General features: G+C 40.6%; 1 protein-coding gene across 1 annotated transcript; it reads right to left on the minus strand.

Annotated features, from left to right (window-relative positions):
- Positions 1 to 12,192: 12,192 nt before the first annotated feature.
- CPOX (coproporphyrinogen oxidase) lies at positions 12,193 to 25,957 on the minus strand. Its single transcript, XM_007459880.1, has 7 exons — positions 25,304 to 25,957; positions 23,084 to 23,227; positions 22,174 to 22,284; positions 21,397 to 21,538; positions 18,918 to 19,136; positions 15,305 to 15,409; positions 12,193 to 13,524 (listed from the first exon to the last, which is right to left on the minus strand). The coding sequence occupies exons 1-7, from the start codon at positions 25,824 to 25,826 to the stop codon at positions 13,437 to 13,439; spliced, it is 1,332 nt and encodes a 443-aa protein (XP_007459942.1). The 5' UTR covers positions 25,827 to 25,957; the 3' UTR covers positions 12,193 to 13,436.
- Between the last annotated feature and the right edge of the window lie 870 nt (positions 25,958 to 26,827).

Consider the following 26,827-nt stretch of genomic DNA (forward strand, 5'->3'; position numbering starts at 1 on the left):
TATAACAAGAGGATTTTTTTTCTCAGAGCAACAACCAGAAGACATTTACCATCCCTTACTGGATGCAATTCATGGTGAGGTGCTGGCGGTACCATGGTGAGAGGCAAGGTCTTGGCACCTGTGTGCTCCTGTAACTCAACGGTTCAGTTGTAGCCTCAGAGCCAGACCACTGGTGGCTGGACAAGTGGCTTTGGGGTGTTGAGCAAATACTTTATCTATCCACCCTTCCATTTTTCTCACATATGCAATGGAAACAATAGCACCTCTCTCATAGGATCCTTTCAAATATCGAATACATTAACTCATGTTATTTTAGAACAGTGTCTGGCACATAGTAAATCCTCAATTAGTGTTAACTATTAATATTAGCTGGTGTGAGGGGAAATGGAACATTTAAGTGTAAATCTAAATTTGCAAAGAGATACATAATGTTACTGAGTGGTATGTGAGAATCAGATGAGAGTTACAGATACAAAATATGCCTGGGTTCAAAGCAGGGTGAGATGGTTACAGGTGGGAGTGGTAGGGGCCCTGGGACAGACTCTCAAGGCGAAGAGAGAAGCATGGCCAAGAAACAAATTCTTTTGCCCACCTTTGATGTGGCATACTTTGAAATGCTGTCACGAGTAAAATGTTCTCAGCTAATCTAAGGTGGTCTATGATATACACTTGACCACAAAGGAAAAAAAACAAAAACAAAGAAGAGAATCAAAAAGTTAAACAATAGGTGGAAAACAATAATACATAAAAGAATTAAAATACACAGAGAAGTGACTTGTTTTTTCCTTCCCAAATAAAACATACATACGTATAAAAATATGTGCTTAATATTCTGATATATGTATAAATACCTATCACTGAATTGTTTCTCACTTTTCCAGCTAAATTCCTCCATCAGATTACTCAAATTTCTTAGCTTTAAAAATAATTATTATTTTTGGGCTTCCCTGGTGGCGCAGTGGTTGAAAGTCTGCCTGCCCATGCAGGGGACACGGGTTCGAGCCCTGGTCTGGGAGGATCCCACATGCCGCGGAGCAACTGGGCCCGTGAGCCATGGCCGCCGAGCCTGCGCGTCCGGAGCCTGCGCTGCGCAACAAGAGAGGCCGCGACAGTGAGAGGCCCCGCGCACTGAGATAAAGAGTGGCCCCCGCTCGCCACAACTAGAGAAAGCTCTCACACAGAAACGAAGACCCAACGCAGCAAAAATAAATAAATAAATGTTTTAAAAAATAAATAAATAAAAATAATTATTATTTTTGATGTTGACCAGAGAAAGTGAAAAGCAATTGGCAGAGGCATCTATCTATGTAACGTAAACATACACGTATATGTATATTTTCCACGGGAAGGAGAGCAAGTGTAACCTGCAAATGACTAAACTCTTCCTGACTAATCTCATCTACTCCTTCTCCTACTTGTAAAATGATAAAAACTATTTACCTCATTTTCTTTTTATTAAATATCTGATCACTTGTTTTAATGTCTTCAGTACAGCTTTAACCGATTTACTAAATCCGTAATGTCTGGATGCACTTAACAGTGTACAGAACTCTTTTCCACGCATTATCTCAGTTACCTCTCACAGTAATTTTGAGAGGAACATGTTACTCATTCTATTTTACAGATGTGGCAACTTAAGAGTAGAGTCTGTGTGACTTTCCCTAGATCCCACAGCTGTGACTGGTCTGAGATCTGGGCTCAGGTGGTATGGGAATATTAGCAAAGGTTTCAGAAATGATTGTTATGCATTTAAGGGTCCTCGGTTGGCTGGTTAAAAAAAAAGAAAAGGGGGGGTTGGGCTTCCCTGGTGGCGCAGTGGTTGAGGGTCCGCCTGCCGATGGGAGAGGCCACAACTCTGACAGGCCCGTGTACCGCAAAAAAAAAAAAAAAAAAAAAAAAAGAAAAGCGGGGGACAGTACAGACTTATATTTGAGTCTCTGCCTATAAATTTTTTAGTGTTGCCATTCATTTGTCTTATTTTATTTCATTTTTATTTTTGCTTTCCCTGTTGAAAGCTAGAGAGTTATTTTTCCTCACAAGCTTCCAAATCCTGCCAGGGTCAGTAACTAATTCCCACAACCCCTGACTATGGTCTGGGCTTTATTCTTCAGGGGAGGAAGAGGGGGAGTAAAGCAGAGACACACAGGATAGATAGGTCCTGGGAAATTTTCCCAGGAACTGTCCTATTGTTTATCCTCATTACGGATTAAAGTAAATTGTTAAAGCTATGGCCTGGGTACTGGCTTCATTGGCCCCAGAAAATGCGGCCTAGGTCAGCAGAGCTACTTCCTACTATAAAACCCTTTAGCAGAAGTGCTGACTCATAACAGGCTTGCAACAATGTAAGGAATTTTTACAAAGACCTGGGGGACAAGGCTGTTGGAGCAGAGGTTAGCTGGAAGCCCAGGATAACCTAGAAGCCTATTCATAAGTAATTGTTGGCCACCAGAAAAGAGAGGAGGTTCACCCAATACTGGATACAGGAACTCATGGCCTGAAGGCCCCTGTGGAATTGAGTCTCGCAAGTGTAAGGAGTGAGAAAAAAGGATTAAAAGAAACTTCATGGATTAGGGAAAATGGAAGAGGGAATGTACCTCCAAAAAAGGCAAGTGGATTGTAAAGGCAAGGAAGGAGCAGGCTTCAGTGGTGTTATGGTTACTTTTATGTGTCAGCTTGGCTGTGCCATGGTGCCCAGATGTGTAGTCAAATATTATTCTGGATGTTTTCGTAAGGGTGTTTTTCAATGAGACTAACATTTGAATGAGAAGATTTTGAGTAAAGCAGATTTCCCTCCGTAATGTGGGTGGGCCACTTCTAATCAGCTGAAGGCCTGAATAGAACAAAAGACTGACCTTCCCGAGCAAGAGGAGATTCTGCCAGCAGATGGCCTTCATTTGACTTGAACTACAGCACTGGCTCTTCCCTAGGTCTGCAGGCTGATGGCCTTAGAACTTGAGCTTATAATAAGATTTGCTAGCCTCCATAATTGCATGAGCCAATTCATTAAAATAAAGCTTTTGAGATAGAGATAGAGATAGAGAGATATGTATCTCCTATAGGTTCAGTTTCTCTGGAGAACCCTAATACAGGTGGGCTGTAGTCCTCAGCCTACAAGGGCGGGACTTGAAGCTGGTGAACAAAAACCAGGGATTGAGCACCAAGCCAAACTGTGACTATCTGGCAAGTATTTGGGTACTGATCTCACTCTTGGCTTCTTAATTTTCCAACATTAATTTCTTCTTGCTAACTTTTCTTACTTTTAATTGAATACATCCTATTATATATTATGTGTTATAAATCACCTTAATTCCTTTTTAGGATAAGTCAGAAGAATAAATAAATAGATCCTCATAATTTGAAGGAATTATTTATGACTAGATTTAGATTTCTACATATAAGGAAGAAACATATGAATTATCCAAACCTAAGAAGAAAATGTTGAGGAAAAAGGAAAGTATTCTAGTAATAGAACAGAAAGTATTGAAATTAACCCAGAGGACAAAACATCAAACCACAGAAATATAAGCAAGAACCATAAACTCTATATTAAAAAAAAAAAAAAGGATGAGTTATGAAAGAGGGAAATGAGTTATTTGTTAGTATGCCTACCCAAATTTTTATGAAAATTATATATTTAAAAATATTTTCTGGTGTGAGAAAATTAAAGGGTTCAAGGATATGACATATAAGTAATGAAAACATGATGCTATGTTGTCTTTGTACATATACTTTTCAAAATGTGTATGCTTCTAACTCTAAAATATTTTTCTAAATTAAAAAAATGCAGGTAAAATTTCATGCTACGTCAATAAGAGGATTTTAGGGCATTTCTGACTCTAACTACGATTACAGCAAGACACTAAAAAATCATGAGGAACAAATAACAGTGAACTCAGAATGTCACACCACAAAAGGAGAGTAGGAATGAGAGGAATCCACCCACCTGGCCACACAAGAACCTGGCCAGGGTGAAACCAAACCATGTAACAACATTGAGAGGAAGCCCATAGACTTCAGGAAGAAGCATTCTTCATCTAGTAACTCATTTTTCTTAAACAGAAAATCTCCTTCAATCTGATTTCCCTGCTCTCCTGCATTGTATCACACCAATCCAACCATGAATTAATGACACTGTAGTGGCAGCACATAGATTGTATGATAGTCCAGGAAGGAGGCTAGATATTTTTCCCAAGTCCCAGGCTGGCGCATTCCTTCCACTGAATTTCTTCTAATCTGGAGGGGATCGAGGGGAAGCAATGAGGAGTTGTGGGCTTTTCATTGGGTAACTTTCATTTCCATTTCATATTCTAGTGATTGCCAAGGAAACCATGTTGAGGTTTTCAGCCCCTGGTAGCAAGCCCTTCAAGTTGTCATTAAAATAAACTTGAAGAAAACAAAGTAGAGCTATAAAAACAGGAACGCTTATTTTTTTAGGTTTCTTTCTTTACAAACACAACTCTGCTCAAGTTCCTCTATAACTCATGAGATGCTTTTGTGGTTAAGGCAGAGGGCCGCTATATTTAGAAAATATAACCCCAGAAACAGTGGTCGTTAGATGGTCATTGATTTCTATATAACTTCTAATCTCCCAAGCAGAAACTTTAAAGAGGTCACATATCTGGAACGTTGTCCAGCACCCACCCTCTGAAATGCCTTCCCTGTATACCTTTATGTGTGTGAAATCTGTGACAGTTTATTTTATGAGCAATAGCTTCACTTATTAGCATAGACAGAAAAGATACTTTAGTTTCACAGTGAAAGTTTTATGGATCTTGAAGATTACAACCTGTTAAATAATTCTTTCCTCTGAGCACATCTGATCTCTTAAACTAGTTAGAAGATACCATGCATTTAAAGAATCTTAACATGAGGTTAAAAACAGGAAGAGGTCTTTAAAACACTGATAGGGTAATGGCAACTCGTGATAAAAAAAAAAAAAATCAATGTAAGAGGATGGAAAGTTCTTCTGATAAGAAACATCTATATGATGGAAAAGTATGCATAATGAAAACAATGTTTTGCGATCTTAAAAAAAATGAGATCTTAAAAAAATGCACGGCCTTTACTTTTTAACTCTTTTATTAATCTAATAAATGTCAGCAGTTAAAAAAAATCAAATAGGGGCTTCCCTGGTGGCGCAGTGGTTGAGAGTCTGCCTGCCGATGCAGGGGACGCGGGTTCGTGCCCTGGTCCGGGAGGATCCCACATGCCGCGGAGCGGCTGGGCCCGTGAGCCATGGCCACTGAGCCTGCGCATCCAGAGCCTGTGCTCCACAACGGGAGAGGCCACAACAGTGAGAGGCCACAACAGTGAGAGGCCCGTGTACCGCAAAAAAAAAAAATCAAATAGTAGTAAAGGCTTATACTGAAAAATAGCAGTTCTCTGTCCCACAGGCATCTACCCCCAGTCCTGATCTCCAAAAGCAACCAGTTTTAAATCCTTTAGCTTTATCTTCTGTTTACCTCTATATTACTAAATGATAAGTTTAATCTCTTTTCTGAGAATATTAACTAGAGGTCGGTCTGTCTGTTATCTCTGCTTTCTCTCTCTCTTATATATTTGGAGGTTTTCCTCCAATATCTCTGCCCTTAAAGAGGCACTAAAAACTGGACTGAAAACTCTAGATTTGGGAGGTGGTGGGAGGTGGGTGGAGCGTGAGTAAGGAAAGAGCTGTGTGTGGTGAGAATGCCAAAGCTCCCTCCTCGTGGAGGAGTTTGGGGGGCTTTTTGTGTTTTGTTTTGTTTTGCCTAGAACTATTCTACAAAATTGTTTTCTAGAAAAGAGCTCTTGAATTTCCTGCCCAGCTGAAGGCCAAATCCCTTGAGGGAAAAGGGCGGACAATAGTTTAGAGCCCTCAGTCAATAGGTCACTTTTCAAGAAAACCCCTATTTTCACTGCCAGCCTGTCCTCTGTCTTTGAAGATTTTAAATAAGAGAGGGAAGTGTTTAAGATATAAAGATAAGGGGGGGGGAATCAGGATACAAAATTGTATACACAATTTAACTAAATTCAAATTTACATTAAGTAGCTAGAAAGAAATACACCAAAATATTGAGTGGTTATGGTTATTTCTAAACAGTGGCACAAAACGTGATGATTATTTCCTTTTTGATACTGTTATTTTCCAAAATTTCCACAAAGTATAGGCATTAATTTAAATATTAGGGAAAAATACTCAATTTTTAAAGACACACGTATCAGGATGCCAAAAGGAAACCCACAGAAGTAGGTACATGTTGGTATCCAAGTAAAAGAGTTTTTCTGCCCTAGCTTAAAGGGTATAATTATTTACTATTAATATTTAGGAAATATGAGGATATTAAGAAATATCTCCTTGATAGATTCAAATACTGAAATGGCCTCTTGTGTACCAGAATCCAGCTCAAGAAATAGGTCACTGCTAACTTGGTAGCTCTCTGGAAGCTTTGCCTCAGTCCTTTTCCCCACTCACCAGAATTGTATTTGCCCTTGGTTTTTCATTAGTGTCTTATCACCTAAACACAGTCTATGGCCTAGCTTTGCATCTTTTGAATTTTATACAAATGGAATCAAACTGTATGTATTATTCTACAGGTTGCTTTTTTTCACCCCATATTATGTTTGTGAGTTTTGTGAATAATTCTAGTTTATATTTTTATTCCAATGAACACCTCTATTATTACATCTTTATTTAACATCTTTGTTCTCCATTTCTTTAGACAGTATCCATTAGTTCCCTCTAAAACTGATAAGAAATTAGCACATTTACATTTCCTTCCTGGTGACTCCAGCAGGGGTAAGAAGACAAACTTTATTGTTATTGTTTTCTTCCTTTGATTTATCATGATATTCTGCTCTCTGATTTCTCCAACTTCATTTTTAGTCCTTAAAAGCATAAAAATGTACACTATTTTTACAAGCAAATTTTGAAATTTTTTGATATGTCACTAATTTTACACTCCCCCAAATATCTTGTATTTGTTAATTAAATATATGCATTAATGTACGAATATGGACAAATAATTACATTACACACAAAAATAGAACTTCTGAAAGGATAAAAACATTTTCTTACCTTTCCTCACTGAATTATCACATTGCCCCCCACCGGGGGGGGGGCGGGTGTGTGGCAGTATAGACACCCTCTTGATTTAGATGAGTATCCTCAATCTTTTCAGAAGCATGTATCCTTCTGAGAGTCAAATTAACATTACGAACTCTAAGAAAAATGCACACATTTTCTCATGATTTCAGGCACCTCACAATTCAGGAATTCCCTAGGAACTCAAGATGAAGACCCTGCTTTACATATTGAAAATTATTGGGATTATAGACATTGCCAATTTCAGAATCTCTTTGTACTAAAGGGAGAAATGAAACACAGTGGAGCCATTTGACAAGATAGAAACATCACAGTCGACTTAACTGTGCTTGGTTAAATATGTGATAACTCCTTCAGATAACCTAACAATACCATAGTTCAATGAAGGAGAGATCTTCATTCTCTCATCTTCTCTCCTTTCCTTCGTCTCCTCTTTGCTGTCCTATTCTGTGCCTCTCTCATGACCCCTTCCTCTTCAATTTCTCCTCCCCACCCACCGGCAAAAACAAAACCCAACACTCGGGATTAGATTTTCTTGAGCAAATGGGCTCCACCTACTGGTTCTTTAAGGAATTTCATAATCAAACAGAACTTGAGAAACTGGAGACACTCTGATATGTCAATGGAAGTAATTTTAGTACCTGAGAAGACCTTGGTAATTTATAGATTAGGATTTCTAAAAATCTGAACTTCATTCCTAATTTATCAAACATGTAACTTGGAGCATTTATTATTTTAATATATTCTCTTATATGTAGAAACATGGTAATGTTTTCACCCTTATTAAAATCACACCCAACTTGTCCCTTTTGATTCCCTTCTTCCCTATTCCATTTGCTCAGTGAGCTGCTCTCAGGACCCTTTCTTGACACCTTTTTCCCCGCTCACTTCTGTGCCCCCAGTTCACTCTCTGACTCTCCTTTCTTATTACACTGCATGTACTTCCTCAGATGGCTCACCTACTTTTTCAATTATCGCCTTCACACAAACAACTGGTAAATATGTTTCTAGACTACATTTCTTTCTCCTGAGCTTTAGACTCATCTCCAAATACTGGTAGAGGTACCTTGCAGGCAAGCCAGGCTGATCAAATTCACTCTCCTTATTTTTTAATGGCATCCAACCTGTTCTAGTTATACATTGCTGTTTAACAAGCCACTTCAAATGTAGTGACATAAAACAGCAACCATTCTATTATGCTCACGGGTTCTGAGAGGCAGGAATTCTGTCTGAGAGAGCACAGCAGGGACAGCTAGGTAGAGCTGAGCAGACCACCTTTTGCTATTACAAGAGAGATACCGTATCTCCCTCACATTACTAAAACAGGGAGGGAGGTAAAGATGAAAAGGAGGTGCTTATTCTTTCTTTCATTGATATGTGTACATTATTTTTAAGTACCACTCTCTTGTTGAATAGCACATAATAAGATCAAGTACACATTAAAGAATTAAAAATTACTCTCAGCAGAAGTATGTTAATTTGTATTGATATTGTGGACAATGTCACCTGCCATTTCTGTAAACAAAGGATGTTTTGGCCATAAAGCTATCAGCCACTGCAGCTGCCCCCAACAGTACACCCTGAGGGGAATTCAGGATGGAGAAAAACAGGATACCGGCCTTAGATAGTTAAAATGCAAAGGAATCATTTCAATGAGCCCAGACTCTTGCGTCTTCTCATACATAAAAAGGCAGTAAAATCATTACCTTGAGATGTCTGGGATTTTTTGTGATTAGCAGTAATCTTTTGATGTTCGACTAGTTTTGCTTTTCTTTCCAGCAAAAACTCCTCTATATCCTGGCTGCTCCCTTTCCTCTTTGGAACTGTTCCTCGGAGCTACCTGAGAGGCCGCCATCCTGGGCTATAGTGCTCAGTAAGGTCACCGAATAAAACATTATTTTTAGGGCTTCCCTGGTGGCGCAGTGGTTGGGGGTCCGCCTGCTAATGCAGGGGACGCGGGTTTGTGCCCTGGTCCGAGAAGATCCCACATGCCGCGGAGCGGCTAGGCCCGTGAGCCATGGCTGCTGAGCCTGCGCGTCCGGAGCCTGTGCTCTGCAACTGGAGAGGCCACAGCAGTGAGAGGCCCGCATATCCCAAAAAAACCCAAAAAACTTTTAGGTTGTGCATTTTTTTTCAGTTGACAATATCGATATTATTTTAAATGTCCTTTGAGAATATCTACTGAATTAGTTATTTTTCGTAGTTAAACAACTTGAACTACAAGAAATTGATAAATTGGGTTGAAATTTTGCATATTACACTCATGGTTAGAGCGATGTCAAGCAGAAGGCATGGAGTATTCTAAAAGCCTCAGGCTGCCTCATCAAGTCAGAAACTGGAAGTTTGACCAGCCCTAAGCATAGACAAATCTCTACGAAGACTTTTACTTAAAAAATGTATTATTGGGCTTCCCTGATGGCGCAGTGGTTGAGAGTCCGCCTGCCGATGCAGGGGACACGGGTTCGTGCCCCGGTCCGGGAAGATCCCACATGCCGCGGAGCAGCTAGGCCCGTGAGCCATGGCTGCTGAGCCTGCGCGTCCGGAGCCTGTGCTCTACAACGGGAGAGGCCACAACAGTGAGAGGCCCGCGTACCGCCGAAAAAAAGCACTATTCACTTGCTGGTAAATAATAGAGACATTCAACTAGTACAACTTAATTGTGAAACTTTAGTTTTGTACCTTCCTAACCATCTCTTAAGAAAATACATCCATGACAGAGTCAATGTGGCAACTCTAAATGACCACAAAGTCAATTTGCTTTCCTAAGTAACTGAATTTGTGTCAACTCATTGAAACCATGGTGGATTAGATTATGCCCAGTTTTAACATTCAAACATGTTTTGAAATGTGAACAGGAATTAATAGGTGAAGGATACTTTAAAATACTGATGAGTTTAACTTGTGGAATCAAAACCAAGTGCAGAGATTGGAAGATGGGAATGCAATTACCTTGCTCTGCTGGTATATGCTGGTGTGTATCTGGCATAAAACCACCTGTAGAAACAAGTCTGAGAGGTTTTACATTGCATGACCCATGACTCAGTTTCAGGTTACAATGTAATGATACTTAGTCAAGCCTGTCCAAGCTTCACTATCTTGAATGTGCTAATGTAGGTTTATTATGAACCTGGAATTTACATGTGTGTTTCTTTGGAAAGAAGGACCAACTTTCTTTAAATGTGGGATTTCAAATACATAGTTAATATTTGTGGCAGGGATAATACAAACATCCTTGAAAACAATTTCTAAATGGGCTCTTAAAAGATGTTTACTGGGAACTTGTATCTTCACAGACTAGGAATGAGACAGTTGTAAAGTAAAACAATATTAAGCTTGATACCACAATATACTATTGCAAAACAATGTTGGAAGACAAAGGTTAACAGGTCATTCATAAGGTAGCAGACTTTATAAATGAGGAAAGACCCACCTTAAATATTTTAAAGTACAGTGTACTCTGAGTGACTATATGAATACAGACTGTGATGACAGCAATACTAAAGGTAAAATGTGCTGAAGGGGACAAAAAGAGATTCCAAGCAGAGACAGCAGCAGCCTGAGCACAGGTCAGATGGAAGAGACTTGGAGAATGTTCAGAAAAATGCAGAGCGGTGATATGCAGTCTGCGGCTGAAGCGCAGGGGAGGCACGGAGAAGAAGGCTGGAAAGAGAGGTCTGTGTCAAATGGTGGATTGCTTTCAATGTCAGATTGAGTTCAGAAACTTTTCTGTAGGAGAAGGGAGGATGCTTAAAATATTTGAGGAGGGCAGTTAAGAATGGTATTCAGTGAAGTAATTCTTTGTTTTTAAACATCTTTATTGGAGTACAATTGCTTTACAGTGGTGTGTTAGTTTCTGCTTTATAACAAAGTGAATCAGTTACATATATACATAGATTCCCATATCTCCTCCCTCTTGCATCTCCCTCCCACCCTCCCTCTTCCCACCCCTTTAGGTGGTCACAAGGCACCAAGCCGATCTCCCTGTGCTATGTGGCTGCTTCCCACTAGCTAGCTATTTTACATTTGGTAGTACTTATAAGTCCATGCCGCTCTCTCACTTCGTCCCAGCTTACCCTTCCCCCTCCCTGTGTCCTCAAGTCCATTCTCTACATCTGCGACTTTATTCCTGTCCTGCCCCTAGGTTCTTCAGAACCTTTTTTTTTTTTTTTTTTTTTTTTTAGATTCCATATATATGTGTTCCCATATGGTATTTGTTTTTCTCTTTCTGACTTACTTCACTCTGTATGACAGACTCTAGGTCCATCCACCTCACTACAAATAACTCAATTTCATTTCTTTTTATGGCTGAGTAACATTCCATTGTATATATGTGCCACATCTTCTTTATCCATTCATCTGTCGATGGACACTTAGGTTGCTTCCTATTCGGTGAAGTAATTCTGAAGGGAGAGAATGGAGGTCAGAGTGACCAGAGGCAGGTAGGGTATGGCAAACATTCAGGTGAGAGGGAATGTGGAACCAAAGTAGAGTCATGGCAGGGGACAGAGGCAGTAAATAAGAAACATTTCAAAGGCGGACTCAACAGGATTTGATTAGGGCAATAAGGGAGGGAATGCCAAATCTATTTTGTGGTTTTGGGTGTGAAAGGCTATGTGGTGGTTTTGAAGATGATCACAAATCCTTGACACTCCTCCCATTGAGAGCTGGGGTCTCATTCCCTCCCCGGTGAATTGGGAGCTGTTCTTAGCGACTCACTTGTAACCAACAGAATGTGAAGGATGTGACACTACATAACCACTGGGGCTAGTGCTCTTCTGTGTCTGGCTTCTTTCACTTGGCATAATGACTTTCTGATATTCACCCATGTTCTTGCCTTTATCAATAGATGTTCCTTTTCATTGTTGAGTAGTATTTTAACATATGGATATATTATAACTTGTTTATCCATTCACCTGCTGATGGGCAGTTGTGTTATTTCTAAATTTTGGCTACTGAGAATAAAGCTGCTATGAAAATTCAACTGCAAAACTTATATTTTTCTTGGGTAAAATACCTAGGAATGAGGAACTATGGTTTTAGTACTAAGAAATATTTATCTTCCCTATGTCAATTACCCTGGAAAAAATGAAAAATACAAACATTTTTTAGTCATATTTCATAATAAAATTTATCAGCACACCTGTTCTAAGAGTTGAAGAATTCATACATTTTCCAGCTCTACAGAGTCACACATGATCATACATTCAACGTATTCCAAGATAATGCTTAATAATATGTAGGAAGATAACATTCCTTACAAACTTCAATATATTATGAATAAAACAGTCACATTATTATATGAACACAGAAGTCTTGAGAACTCTGTTGTGATTTTCTCTTAAGAGCAAAGATAAAAGTTACAGAATCTCTCATTTAAAAAGAGGACTATTTCAATTAGTCCATATTCGAAATATATTTATAAAATGCCTACATGCTTCTTACACTAGTTATGTCTGCTTCAATTAGAGAAGGAAAATGTTTCTCATTTCCTAAATTCACAACATCCCCAGGATTGTTCTTAGTCTAAACCTCCATACAGAAATGCCTGGAATAGAAATTTTGAAGTATCAGAATCCAAGGGTATAAGCTTTTCACATTCAAAAGTGCAAAGAATCTCAGCATCAACAAATTATAGTTCTACAAAAATCAAAATTACAACTTAGATATCCCTCGTTTAAATAACAGTGATGTCATTTTAGAGTTAACTATAGGTCATCACTGAATTGTAACACATGCAGAGACTAAGAAAATTTCAAGTATTCCTAAATATCATTACAAAAGTGAATATTTTACAATATTATGATCTCTAGAGAAAGATATATAAAGATTATGACCAAAGAAACTTCAGTAATGACAAAGTAAAATTTTTACTTTCATTTCCAGTTGCTTTCTAAAATTACTAGTCTCAATCTCCTTGAATTAATGAAAATAAAATTTGTCCCACAACAGATTTTTGTGGCTAAAACTAAACCTTTAAAAAATATATGAAACAAAAATAACATGTGAAGTTTCCTGATACAAATTCTAATATTTAGATCCCCTAAACCAATTCTTGGAAATTGTCACTGTTTGTAAACTAGTCATATAAAATGATTCTAAAAGTATAAACGAGTTTTACATCAACCAGTTGACTCTGACAAGCTGCCACCTCAACACCCATCACTGACAGCATCCAGCGGAAGCTTGTGGTGCTTAAAACACATTTCACCAGAAAAGGAGGCAGACTCCATGGCGGAGAAGACTGGAGCTCTGAGACACAGGTAACTAAGTGCCACACAGTGGCGGTGGTGCCAGCCAGTGGAGCAGGGGGCCCATTGTGTGTCCCCTAGACCCTAGGGAGACTGCTCTGCCTGCATCAATGCACCCAGTCCCTCGGATGGCGCAAAACGTCCAGAATTTCAGCTTCTTTGGAGTTCTCTGAGGGTGAATGCATGTACTCCCATCTATGCAGGTTCAAAACAGAAGCAAAAAACGTAATAACAATAAAAAATAAATAAACAACATACATAGCTCTTTATCTAAAATAAATGAAAAATAAAATTCTAAGAGTAATAAAAAGACTTATACCTCTTTGTCTCCATTAGGCTTTTAAAAAATATTTGCTGCTAAAGAAATAAAGTTTCTTAATAATTCCTAAGCATACTCTAGCTAATATTAATATTCCAGAGCCAAAACATACTTTTACTATAAACCAGGGTTTCATAAAGTATAGAACCTCAGGTGATCCATGGGCAATTTTTTTTTAGCTTAGTACTTTGGCATTTATTTTAATGTGTTACTTTCTATTTATGACAAAAATGTTGGTTTGCCTTTAATTTTCTCTCTGAAAAAACTAAGAGTATAAAATTTAAGAAAATAATACCTCAGATTATATATAAATCTACAAATATGGTCAAAATGGTCAAACTGTAGTATGAAATCTGGCAAACACTGGTTTAGATCAGAGGCTGCAAACTTTTCCTGTAAAGGGCCACATAATAAATACCTTAGGCTCTTGGGGCCACATACCTTTTGCAGTCTCTTGCCTATTCCTTTTTTGTTTGTTTTTAATAATCCTTTAAAAATGTAAATTCCATTCTTAGCTTAAGGGCTGTACATAAACACAAGTGGACCTAGATTTGTCCTGAAGCCTTAAGTTTGCAGACCCCTGGTGCAGACTTTAAGAAGCTAAAAATAACCTGTTGCATTAATGTTATTCAGTTGAGCAAGGGATTGATTTATAATCCGCCCTTACCTGCAGTTTGGAATGTGCATTATAATTAGACGCCAGCACAGATCAGGTAGACTACCCGAGGCCTTAAGATCTCATGTCTACTTTTTAATCACATCTTGCCTCTAGGGTGGCAAGAACACCTAACAGTGATGTGCATGAGAATCCAGCCAAGGACATGAGAGCCCACGAACAACAACTAAACAAGGACAGACCAATGTCATTCTGAATGTAGTGACAATGGTAGAGGGTACTGATCTCACAAGGCTAGATCTGCACTGCAGAATGACACAGGGCAGACCTTCAATGCCAGCCAGTCCATTCTTATTTGGATATTTAAACTCATGGAGAAAAGAAGATTCTAGCTCTTCTAAAACAAGCAACGGTCATTATTTTTTCTGATCTTTTCTGTTTCAGTCTGGATACACACCATTCTCACTTCCTCAAAGCCAAAAAAGTCAACTGTAGATCTTTATTAACCTAATAGCACCAACATAAATAGATTTTAAAATTCCCCACAGAGACTGAATTAACCTTTATGGAAGCACACCAAGGCAGCACGTAAAGCATCTGAAATAATCCCGCATACTTTCATACAAGCTTACTACTTCATAGTGGAGAATAGGACCTTTCCCCACAAGTACAATCATTTCCAATAAAATTAAAGAGCTGTTATGTTCATATAAATCTGCTTTGCTCATAGCTCTTCCTAGAAAATTACCAAGTAGGAACAGTCAATCGAGCTCCCTAGACACCATCATCCACCCTATCTTCTCACTCCCTCTATCCTTTCCCTGCTCTCACATATAAAGCTACATCATTTATCCTGCTACCCCTTAAAAAAACCAATTTGATTTTCCTGTGATCTGCCTGTGATTTTCTTATACAGGCAGCGAAGTCAAAACCAATGAAGTCTTTAGGAAAGACATTTGTGGTGTCAATGTCCATGTTTTGTGGGGATTAGAGGATTGTGGGGTTAGGGAATAACTATTATTCTTATGAGTTATTCTTACCGGGCGGTGAGAGGTAAAGACATCAAGATGCTTTCGATCCTGGATCCTGGAGTGAAGAGGCCAAACTTTGTACCCCGATCATACAGCAGGTTAAATTCTACATACCTGACATAAAGACATCAAATAAGATTAAGGGTTGCCTGAGTAAACCCTTTCTTAAGATTAGTCCAGAACAAATACTTAAAGGGGGGGCACCTTCCCACCACCTCCCACCCCATCAGTTGGAACTGGCAGAGAAAACACCAGTCTCGTCAGTTGAGTTTTCGCCATCTGTAAAGGCCTAAAGAAAAGGCTATTCTATCCAACAAACAATAGGATATACATTCAGCCCCAACATAGAGCAGTTACAAAACAATAAGGTTATGTTTTCCAATAGATAAACAGAATGAACACAAAGCTTAGAACTTGAAGGCACAAAAACAATTAAGAAAAGCAAATGGCACCCTTTATCAGGATAAAACAGCTCTTTCTGGCCCTCGCCTAGAGCCTGAGATGCTTCACAGTCAAAGACTTCATTTCACTGCTAATAACTCACACGAACTAAGACAGTGTAAGGCTGTTGTAATTGAAAAGCCAAGAAAAGACTACAGAAATCTATTAATAATTACTAATATATTCTAGATATTTCCTTTTCTTAAAATAGTTAACAGCATTAATAAGCAGTCTTCCTGCAAATTAATGACAAAGTCATAATAGAAGGTAGTGATTGAGTTGCAGTACTCAGTCCTTAGCATCAACTAAAACCTGGTTCAGGATATTAGTTTTCCATGAACTGCCACAGAGTCATATCTAAACTCTGTCTAGCTTAAAAATCTGTGATTGCCTTTAACATCATGAGATCCTTTGTAAAAGGGTCTCTTCTCTCCGATTTCAAAAGATAATTTCTACTACCCAAAAGAATTGAGAATGATCCATAAATCTGAAAATTTCAATAGTCCCCCTTCATATCATTTCTCAACTCACTCAGAAACTACTCTCTTGGTCTAAACTTCCCTCAGATATTACCATTTATGCATGGGTTACTGTATTGAATCACAACTAGAGAAAAATATTCTCTAGATTCCCACAGTCCTTCAATTTTTAGAAAGCAAGCTTCACTGTGGAAACTTGCCAAAGGCTCTGAGAAAATTTAAATAAATTACAGTCATGGATCCCTTTCTAGTCCTCACCATTTATTTATCACTGATTGAGTTCTGTGCACTAATAACTATTTAATACCTTCTTATGTCTGTTTCAAAAGATAATTTAAATGAATCTTCTTAACTTCTTCCTAAGACCATGGAAAAGAACTCCAGTCTCTCAACTCCCTTTTTCACCCCTGATGTTACCCTCCTGAAACATGATATTTAAGGGATGGCTGTGACTCTCTATTTGTACAGATGTCTTGTTCAAAGACCCTTGTAAGGAGCTCCCAAATGAGCCCCTATAGGATCCCTGTGCTGCTTTTCTGTTTTGAGTGAACATTGCTCCTTTCTGTATATCAGCCTGACTCTCACCAGGTTTTCCTTAGCTCTGACGTTTCTGATCCTTTCCATACATTCATCCTCTCCGAGGTACCTACAGACTATGAACCTTAACCACTCCCTTCAATTTTACTGATACCTACACTGTATCCTGTTTCCCTTTCCCAAAATACAGCAAAACAAAAAAGGAGACTAAGACTGGAGGTTCAAGGTCTGGGGAGATGATAGTAGTAACTGAGGACAAGAGACTAAATGAGATAGCCAAGTAAGAGGCTGCAAAGTCAAAAGAGAAGCAGCCTAACCACTGCAGGGGAAAGTCATACAGAAGGGGATGCGAGGAAGTGGGGAAGAGTAATACTGATAATGGGTTATGAATGCCGTGTAAGAAAGTGAAGACAGGGCTCATAACCGCAGCAAAGGGCTGGGGTTATCTTAAGCCCCAGAGATTTCTGCCATTTTAAGGCCCAGAGATATGGGGGGTAGAAGGAGCCTCTCTTTGAAAGTACAGTCACCCACCACACCACAGAAAATCAACCTAATACCCCACACTTCTGCCTAATTCAAAAAACACGGACATGAAATGATACACACAAATGGAGCTTTCAAAACATGTTGTCAATTAATAATAAAAAACAAAACAAACAAAATAAAACATCATTCCTATGTCCAAGAAGTTTTCAAGGCTTTACACCTCATTAATATTCACAAAACCTGCCAGCTTTGCGTGAGAAATCTTATGCAAAACTAGAACATTGCACTTTCCACAGAGTTTTTTTTTTTTCTTTTTTTAGTTTCTTGTTTGTTTTTTATTGGAGTTTGTTGTTGTTGTTTCCACAGAGCTGTAAATTATCCTCTTAGGATGGTCTTCCCCACTAAACTGTGAGCTTTTCCCAGCATGGTCCCTAGCCATAGGAGGCACCTAATCAACTCAAGTGAAGGGAAGGAGTGGTAAAGGTTTATCTGGGAAATCATGGGACCAAAAAAAAAAAAAAAAAGATGTCCCAAAACAGATGCATTGTTAAAGAACTGTCTAAAAAGAACACTTAATCAATTCTCATTTTCCCAAGTTTATAAACAGGGAGCAAGCAAGCAGAGGTAGTCCTAAGAAAGAATAAACAACAAACATTTACCTTGAGACTTTGAACATTATCTAAGTTGACCTTTTAGCTTTACCTCCTTAAGTACCCAAAGTTTCATATGCCTGAGACAAAATTAACATAAATGAGAAAATCCATTTTATAGCCATGGACCAGTAGTACACGTGCAATTAAGATGGTAATGAGAAACCGCTGTGAGAGGGAAGACTGGATAATTTGGAGCTGATTCACAATCACACCCCTGCTGAAGATGACCTCACGCTGGTCACCCAACTGAGCTCACCAAGCTGAGTGCACAACGCAGGGTGGCTAAGGTGAGCATCACAGTCAGAAGTAAGACCTACTTAACTTCATTCACATCTAAGAAAGTCTGCAAGTTTTGAAGGCACGATGACCTGGTTCCACAAATGGGATCTTTTATTTACTAGCTGTGTAAACTTGGGCAAGGGACTTACTTTGCTAAGTTTTCTCATCTGTAAAATGATGATAATTACACCAATCTCACAGCTTTGTGAAGAAATTTAGATGCAAACTGCCTAACATATTAGCCAGCACATATTAACTTCTCCTTAATTAATAAATATTATCATTAAGTTTAAATAATTTCTGAAGTGATTATTTTCATCGTAACACCTTCCATGGAAACCTAAAGATAAATGAAAAAAATGTGTGATTCCAAATTTACAAAGCAGCAAACACATTAAATGATTCCCCTATCTTGGTGTAAGGCTGGAAGGTATTGCTAGAAGAAACTATAAGAAATCAGCAGAAATAAATTCAACAAGTTCTTACTATAGGCCTAATATGGTTCTCTAATGCACACACAAGTTAAACAAACTTTGCTCTTTTTATAATACTATTTTATACAATGTTTCTTAATTCACTTGATATTTATCTAGTTATGAAAAGAAATTAGGGTGAATATTAACAAAACTCTGACAAAGTATCTGCCCAAGACAACATATCATCCACTCTTATTACGGCTGCCCCACTTCCCGACCTCCTACCCCCCCAGAGTTATACAATGAGACGGTTCATTCTCCGGTCACTCACCGTCCTCTCCGGAGCTGCTGCCACAACTTCTCCCGGGGGGTGAAGGAGTCATCACAGTGCTTTTTCACAAGGGGGATATAAGAAGGAATGACAGCCTGGGCACAGCTCTGCACAAAGCAAAAGACCTCCTCCTTGGATGGAGAGTCAAGGTCATCAAAAAAGATACCCCCGATGCCCCTCCGCTCCCCACGATGGGCTATAAAAAAGTAATCGTCACACCTGGAAAATACAGCAAGGCCAAATCAGGGACCAAAGAGAAAAAAACAGACAGACATGAAAATCAGTGTGAGCATTTCAGCTTAGAGCACCATCCCTGACTAATGCCAGCACAGCGCCCTTACTTTTTGTCCACATCTGAAAATGAAACTAGAGTTTTAGACAGATTTCCTGCAGTTATCAACAATGAAGAAAATGCTTACACTTTTACCTACAAAGCAGCAGGCAAGCTAATACATGTCTATCTGAAGATGTGGCACTCTAAGACCTTTACTGAAAAGAAACAGTCCACTATTAATACTGTATTTCCTTCTTTTTTTTAAAGCACTGTATTTCTTAAAACAAGTGGTGCTGCTGCCCTCAGAAGCACTGCTACTTTTGCAGCAGGAAGGAATCCTCTATCAACAATGACACAAACCAGGTCCTTGATGGAGTACTAACCCCTAAGCTGTCTGAATCAGTTCTTATTCACCAAAGGAAGGTAGAGTAAATTATCTCTAAGGTCTCTTTCGGCAATAAAATGTGATGACTCTATAGCATGCATAACTCAGGGGAGGGTTGGTGGAAGGAAATGTTCAGAGAATAAGAGTCTTCAGAACATTAAAGGTTGCCCTGTGAACCAGCACATGAAACTATCAATTCGTTCTTGAGTCTTTCCCCACCTGTGCCTACTAGAGCAGATTTCCTAAGTCTTTCCTAATTGCGAAATTTGCAGTATCGTTTACATCCTGGAAATAGTTTTCATTATCTCTGTATAATGAGGGTTCCTAAATAGAAAACCTGTACAAACAAAAACTAAAAACTATTGAAAAGGTTATCTTAAAAACAGCCTTAATAGCTTAAAGTTAAAAAAAAAAAAAAAGGCAGCAGATGCAAATCCCTAGAACTGATGTGCTGGTATAATTCACCTTGACTGTGACTTCCTGGCTTTTCTTCATAGGTACATTTTATTAACAGAATTAAAGTATATCCTGAGCAAGGCTGTAAAGCCAGCTTTAACTAAATCATGTTATTTCCAAATCTCTTTTCATGGTATTATGAAATGAAGAGATTTACTAAATATGTATACTAAAATCTTTTTAGGGCTTCCCTGGTGGCGCAGTGGTTGAGAGTCCGCCTGCCAACGCAGGGGACACGGGTTCGTGCCCTGGTCCGGGAAGATCCCACATGCCACGGAGCGGCTGGGCCCGTGAGCCATGGCCGCTGAGCCTGCACGTACGGAGCCTGTGCTCCGCAACGGGAGGGGCCACAACAGTGAGAGGCCCGCGTACCGCAAAGAAAAAAAAAACAAAACTTTTTAGCTAGCCCTCATCCTAGATATTTTATTAATACTACTCAGATAAAGTTCTTCAGTAACAGCAATAAAAGGAAACCAAAAAAAAAAAAAGAGAGAATGTCTACCCCACCAATCCTCCTCCTGAAAGGAAGCTGATTTGTAAGAGAAAAACAACCCTTCATCCTACAGCTGTGTGTCCACAGCTGTCCAGTGTTTGGTGGTAATGTCAAATCAAAGAGAGGTTATTTAAATGTCTTATATTTTCTGAGGATTTTAAAGCCGAACTCCATATTCTTAGATAAATAACATCAAGATTCCACAAATATTAGCATTAAAAGCAAAGCAAAAAAAAAAACCCCCAAAACCCTTTCTGTTCCTCCTTTTTCTAGAATGGCAATTAGCTCTAAGCAGTGTTGAGTACATTATTATTCCAAACAACTTATGCACAGACTCCATTCCACATCTACCAAATATCCTGGGTCTCCTCACAACTTTTTTCTTTACCATTAGAGTTCCTTTCACAAAGTTTCCAATCCCACTTTCCCCTTGTCCAAAATCTCCGGTACATTTGCACCTCTCCTAATAGTTCTCCAACCCTTCCCATGCCCTAACACATTTCCATGGCAACAACGAGATGATAATCCTCGTGTGGGATGAGAATTTAATAACCCACTTCAGGATTAAAAAGCCTCTGATTCTCAGGCATATATCACCTTCAAGTTTATATCCTAAAACATCTGGTATCAAAAATGATATTGCTGCCCAATTTTTATCACAGACATTCAAATATTCCTAAGAAAATAATGTATTAAAGCCACTTAAAACTCGTATCTCACTTCTGGTGAAAGGAAGGAAGGGAGGGAGAAAGGGAACAGTTCAACCTTCATAAGCTGAAAAAGATACTTAGTGACACAGTAGTGCCTTCAGGATCTACAGAAGGAATGGAAAATACTTAGCGGTCATGACAAGTTCAATAACTTTACCTACCATTTTTTAAATTTGGGGTAGAGATCTGGACCATGCTGGTCACAAGCCTCCTTTAGAGTCCTGTGAAAATGCACTGCATCCTCTTGGTTCAAGTATGTTGGGGTAAGGTCACATCCACCACCAAACCACCACTGCTTGTTACCTACCAAATCGAGACATGTGATTCTGATGTGGACTTTGAGATGCAGCACACTACTCAAAAGGAAAAGTTAAATACATTGCTTTAAATGCCATCACCTGCAGAGACACCAAAAGGAGGGGCGTGCACTGCACAGGTGCTGACAGGGTAACAGCTGGCCTAGCTAATGGCAAACATAGACTGGAACTATATATTTACATAATGAAGCATGATCAATTGCACCCCATCTTAAAGCCACTGACAATGCACTAGTGACTGGCAAAGCTACATGTGTGGAAAATAATTTCCAAAAGCAAGTTCTCAATGGCAACTTAACATTGCACGTGAGGTTTTCCTTTGGATGTAATAAATTTATATTTGCAAAGAACCCTGTGTGCACTTTAAGTTCGGGTTCATTAAATCATTCCTTGTGTGCTGGAGGAAAATGGGGATGCCAGAGACCAGCCAATACCACTTTCACTTTTCACATCTAATAAATAATCCATTGCACCTGCCAAGGAATAAGCTTTCACATGCTTCCCAAAAAACCTAGTTAAGATGGTATTTATCTTTTCTTGATTTTAGATGTTATGCCCCCTAACGTGTTTTAAAATACACATTTTGCACAGTAATACTTTCCACACCTACAGAGCCCTTACCGTCAGCTTCTTCTACTTCAAAGTATCTGTAGTTGAAATGGATAGTAGGAGCATGAGGATTCTTGGGGTGGATAACAGAGCTCACACCCATAGCAGAAAACGGCAATTTACCTGTAAAGTAAAACATGCAGTGAGCTGCACTCGATCACCTGGCTTGATACAAATTAACTCCAACATGGTTTCTGAATCAGTTTTCAAAGGCTGATTTTCAATTTGTCTCTTAAAATATAATTTTTAAAAAGTAACTGTGTCGGGCTTCCCTGGTGGCGCAGTGGTTGAGAGTCCGCCTGCCGATGTAGGGGACACGGGTTCGTGCCCCGGTCCGGGAAGATCCCACATGCCGCAGAGCGGGTAGGTCCGTGAGCCATGGCCGCTGAGCCTGTGCGTCCGGAGCCTGTGCTCCGCACCGGGAGAGGCCACAACAATGAGAGGCCCGCGCACCACACACACAAAAAAATGTAACTGTGTCTTCAAGTCCATTCTCTACATCTGTGTCTTTATTCCTGTCCTGCCCCTAGGTTCTTCATAACTATGGACATATATACACTACCAAATGTAAAATCGATAGCTAGTGGGGAGCAGCCGCATAGCCCAGGGAGATCAGCTCGGTGCTTTGTGACCACCTAGAGGGGTGGGATAGGGAGGGTGGGAGGGAGACGCAAGAGGGAGGAGATATTGGGATATATGTATATGTATAGCTGGTTCACTCTGTTATAAAGCAGAAACGAACACACCGTTGTAAAGCAATGATACACCAATAAAGATGTTAAAAAAAAAAAGTAATTGTGAACATGCTCAGCTGGCATAGGCACCCAGATGGAATTTTACAGGAGCAATATGTACTTTATAAATAAAACTTGCGGGGAGAAAAGGTTTACAAGGGACTATTAAAGGAGATTGTCTGATTTACCATCTTTCGTCTTCAGCTTTTTTCCTCTGCTTCTCATCTGTTTTGCTGCTTCCTCAGAAAGATTTCCATGAACGACAGAAATGCTCACCCCGGCCTTTTCAAAAACATGCCCATCTTGAAGTACACAGCTGATGCCACCACCTCCTGTTTATGGAAATGTAAAATGAGGAGAGAATGTAAGGGTATATGCGAAGTTAAAAACAACTGCTGCACGAAGGTGGTGGGATTAGGAGTTATTTTCCCCCTCTATTTTCCAAATCTTGCATAATATCAGCATATTTTTAAGTACAATAAAATTAGATAACCAGCTTAGCTTTATGACCTTTGCTACTGATCATGGGTGAATATTTTATCTCCCCACACCACCCAACCGAATACTCTTCTGCATCCTCATGTCATCATCTAAAATGTATCACTGGAATAGTTTCCCTCCAAATAAGACTGTTCAGAATGGCAGCTGTTGGTTGTGATACATTAGAGAAAGCTAAGATTAAAAACAGGAATAAGTACATTCAAAGAGTGTTCCAGTATTGTCAAATTTAAGAGCTCCATATTGTTTCAATTGCTTTTTCTCAGTGTGCTGTCTGCCTTTTAATTTTGTTTACAGCTAATTAAAAAACAGATACTGAAATGCTTAAGGAATTCGGAAGCTTGAACTGAGTGAGACACATTAACATTTAGGCATATGAGCTTTACTACTAGTAGCTGGCTTGTTTTTTGAAAACACTAGAGGTACCACGAGAGGTAATTGTTTCACGAAGCTTTGTTTGGCTCGTTTTATTTCTAAAAATTTTTAGAGCTGGATGGGACATGAGATGATGCAGTACGACCCTTGTATATTTCAAATGAGAAAACTGAGGCCCAGAAAGGCAAAATACTCTCTCCAAAAACACACAACTAGTAAGTGGCCCAAACAATTTGTCTCGGTGCTTTCTAAGCATCAAACGATATTTGCAGCACTTCATACATATACACCTTATTTTATCCTTATTAATACATTCATAGGTTATTTATAATTTCATTTCATAGATGAGGAAACAGAGGCACAAAAAGTAACTACTGAAGGTCACACAGCTAGTCCAGGTTGTGTACTGATTCAACAGTCTTCACTTAAAAAATTAGAAGATGGAGGACTTCCCTGGTGACAGTGGTTAAGAATCTGCCTGCCAATGCAGGGGACACGGGTTCGAGCCCCGGTCCTGGAAGATCCCACATGCCGCGGAGCAACTAAGCCCGTGCACCACAACTACTGAGCCCATGTGCCACAACTACCGAAGCCCACGCGCCTAGAGCCTGTGCTCTGCAACAAGCCACCCCAATGAGAAGCCCACGCGCCCCAACAAAGAGTAGTTCCCGCTCACCACAACTAGAGAAAACCTGCGCGCAGCAACCAAGACCCAACACAGCCAAAAATAAATTAATTAAAAAAAAAATTACAAGATGGAAAACACTATGAAAACCAGCTTTAACTTCATTTAAAATAAATGTGGCAGTATCACAGCCCCAAATCAGCTGATAAGTTGCTGCAGTAGTCCCAGGTAAGAAGAATCAGAAATCCTTTAAGTTTATGACCAAGATGTAAGGTTTCACTGTATTAGGCAATAACATGGTCATGAATGTAGGACGCTATAAGAACTAGGTTTTAATACTTAAGTATTTTACCAGTGGAAATAAAGATTTTCCTGGCACGAAATCTGATGGGTGCATTTGGCAGAACTACTGACAAACCAGGTCAAAGATTTCTTGAGCAACCTGGGGAAAAGACACAATGACACAATAACTCCCTCAGCTGGAGGAGACTGGTTGACCCTTAGTAAAGAGATGACTTTCTTTTTCCACCTCCAAAGGAAAAGAAAGGGTAAACGCACCCAGAGAAGCAGAGGAAATGTGGAGAAAATCTATGCTCAGTTACAACCTTGGACATCCAAGCCTGTTGGCTAAAACTGACCTTAAGACTTGTATGAAAAATGCCATATAAAATTGCAAAGATTTTTTAAATGCCCAGTATTAGAGTGACAGCAGATCTGGGTCCACACCTGCAAGCTGAGGTCTGATGACCCTGTCAATCGTTTTAAAGGTGTCCCTTTTAACCTAGCAGCCGTTGTGTAGGTACCCCTTTCCTTACTCCCATCCCCTATTCCGAGTCATTTTCTGCCTGCAAACTAAAGCCCCGACCTCTCTTCCCCATCTCCACCTCCCGCTAGGGGCCGACCTCCTCACCTTCCTTCCTCTCCCACCGGTCCACAGAGAAGCGGGCGCCCCCGTCCACCTGTGCCAGCGCCTGGCACACCTGGGCCTGGGTCTCCAGGATCAGCAGCTCCATCTTGGTCTTCATGTCGCCCGGCCTCCTCCGCAGCTCGTGCAGGTCCGTCACAGGCGAGGCCATGAAGCAGCTGCAGCGGCGGGCCAGCTCGTCGTCCTCCTCCTCCGGCCTCCCCGGCGAGGGGCTCGGCGCCCCCGAGCTCTTGCTCACCATCTCCGCCCGCTTCACGTGCCCGAAGGCTGCGGCGGCCAGCCCGGCCAGCCCCGCCAGCCCCGCGGCCAGCCCGGTCCTCAGCCGGGGGCCGCCTCCCGCAGTAGGGCCGTACCCCAGCCCGCGGCTCTGCTCTGGGCAAGCGGTGCTAGGGGGACGGCAGAAGCGTCCGGCCGCGCAGCGCAGGGACCAAGAGCGCAGCTCCCCGCAGCCGCCCCGCGCCGCGAGCCAGCAGGGGCTCGCGCTCAGCTTGCCCAGGTGCATGGCCATGCTCCCGCACTGTCACCCTGGGCAGTACCCACCTCCCGCAGACAGGCCCCTGAGCCCCCTGGAGTCCCGAACAGCGGGCAGCGAGCGGCGCAGGCAGAGGGAAACTTCGCCGGAAAAGAGCTACTACCGGGTCGGCTCCCCGGCGTAGAATGCCGGGAGCTGTAGTCCCGGCTCCTATCGCCGCCTGCAGGGGCGCACCCGGGAGATAAAAGAATCCACCGTCCCCAGACGGGCGGGTCCCACGGGTAGAGAACTATGGTGCTGGGTAGGAGAGGGCAGTGGAAGCGAAGGCGGAGATAAAAGAGGCCGTCTTGTCACGTACAACCTCTGGTCCGCGGTTCACCCAATCCCAGGGAGAAGACAAAGTAGGGCTGGACGCGCTGAGGGCTAACCGGGGAGAAATGTGGCCAGAGACCCCTGCCCCGACTTATATTTCTAAACAGCCTTGCAAACCCTGACTCCTGTATGTATAGAAGGCCCCTTCGTCCCCGGTTCTAGTCCTCTAGAGCTTCTAGAGCTTGTAGGATTGGTGGGGGCGGAGCCTGGGAAACTCCTTACCTATGGGCTAGTTTTTAAAAGGAGTTGGAAAAGCTAGTTAAAGGACTCCTAAGAAAATCCTAGGAAAAGACTTTCTGGGATCAACTCCATATCACAGTTCTATCATAAAAATCTTACCAGGCCTTGCCTCTACAGTGCCCACTTAATTATTTTGGAACTAGGAAAAGCAAAGTGTTTTACTAAACCGGCATAGAACTTAGGAACTGGTGTGTCTGGCTGCTCAAGGAAGAAGAGATTTAAACATAGAGATACTACAGTTGTAGAGTGCTGCCAAGTATTTCACACGTTTAGTACTTCCAGCAACTCCGGTAAGCTAGGCAGGACAGATATTCACACTCCTTCTCACCCCCAGCACGCGCGCGCGCGCACACACAACCCCCCCCCCCCCGCCCAGGTTAAGAAAAAGGAGGAAAGAAGATAACATCAATTTTATAGATTTTTGT

The sequence above is a fragment of the Lipotes vexillifer genome, unplaced genomic scaffold (genome assembly GCF_000442215.2).
Source record: "Lipotes vexillifer unplaced genomic scaffold, Lipotes_vexillifer_v1.1 scaffold448, whole genome shotgun sequence".
NCBI classification, from domain to species: domain Eukaryota; kingdom Metazoa; phylum Chordata; class Mammalia; order Artiodactyla; family Lipotidae; genus Lipotes; species Lipotes vexillifer.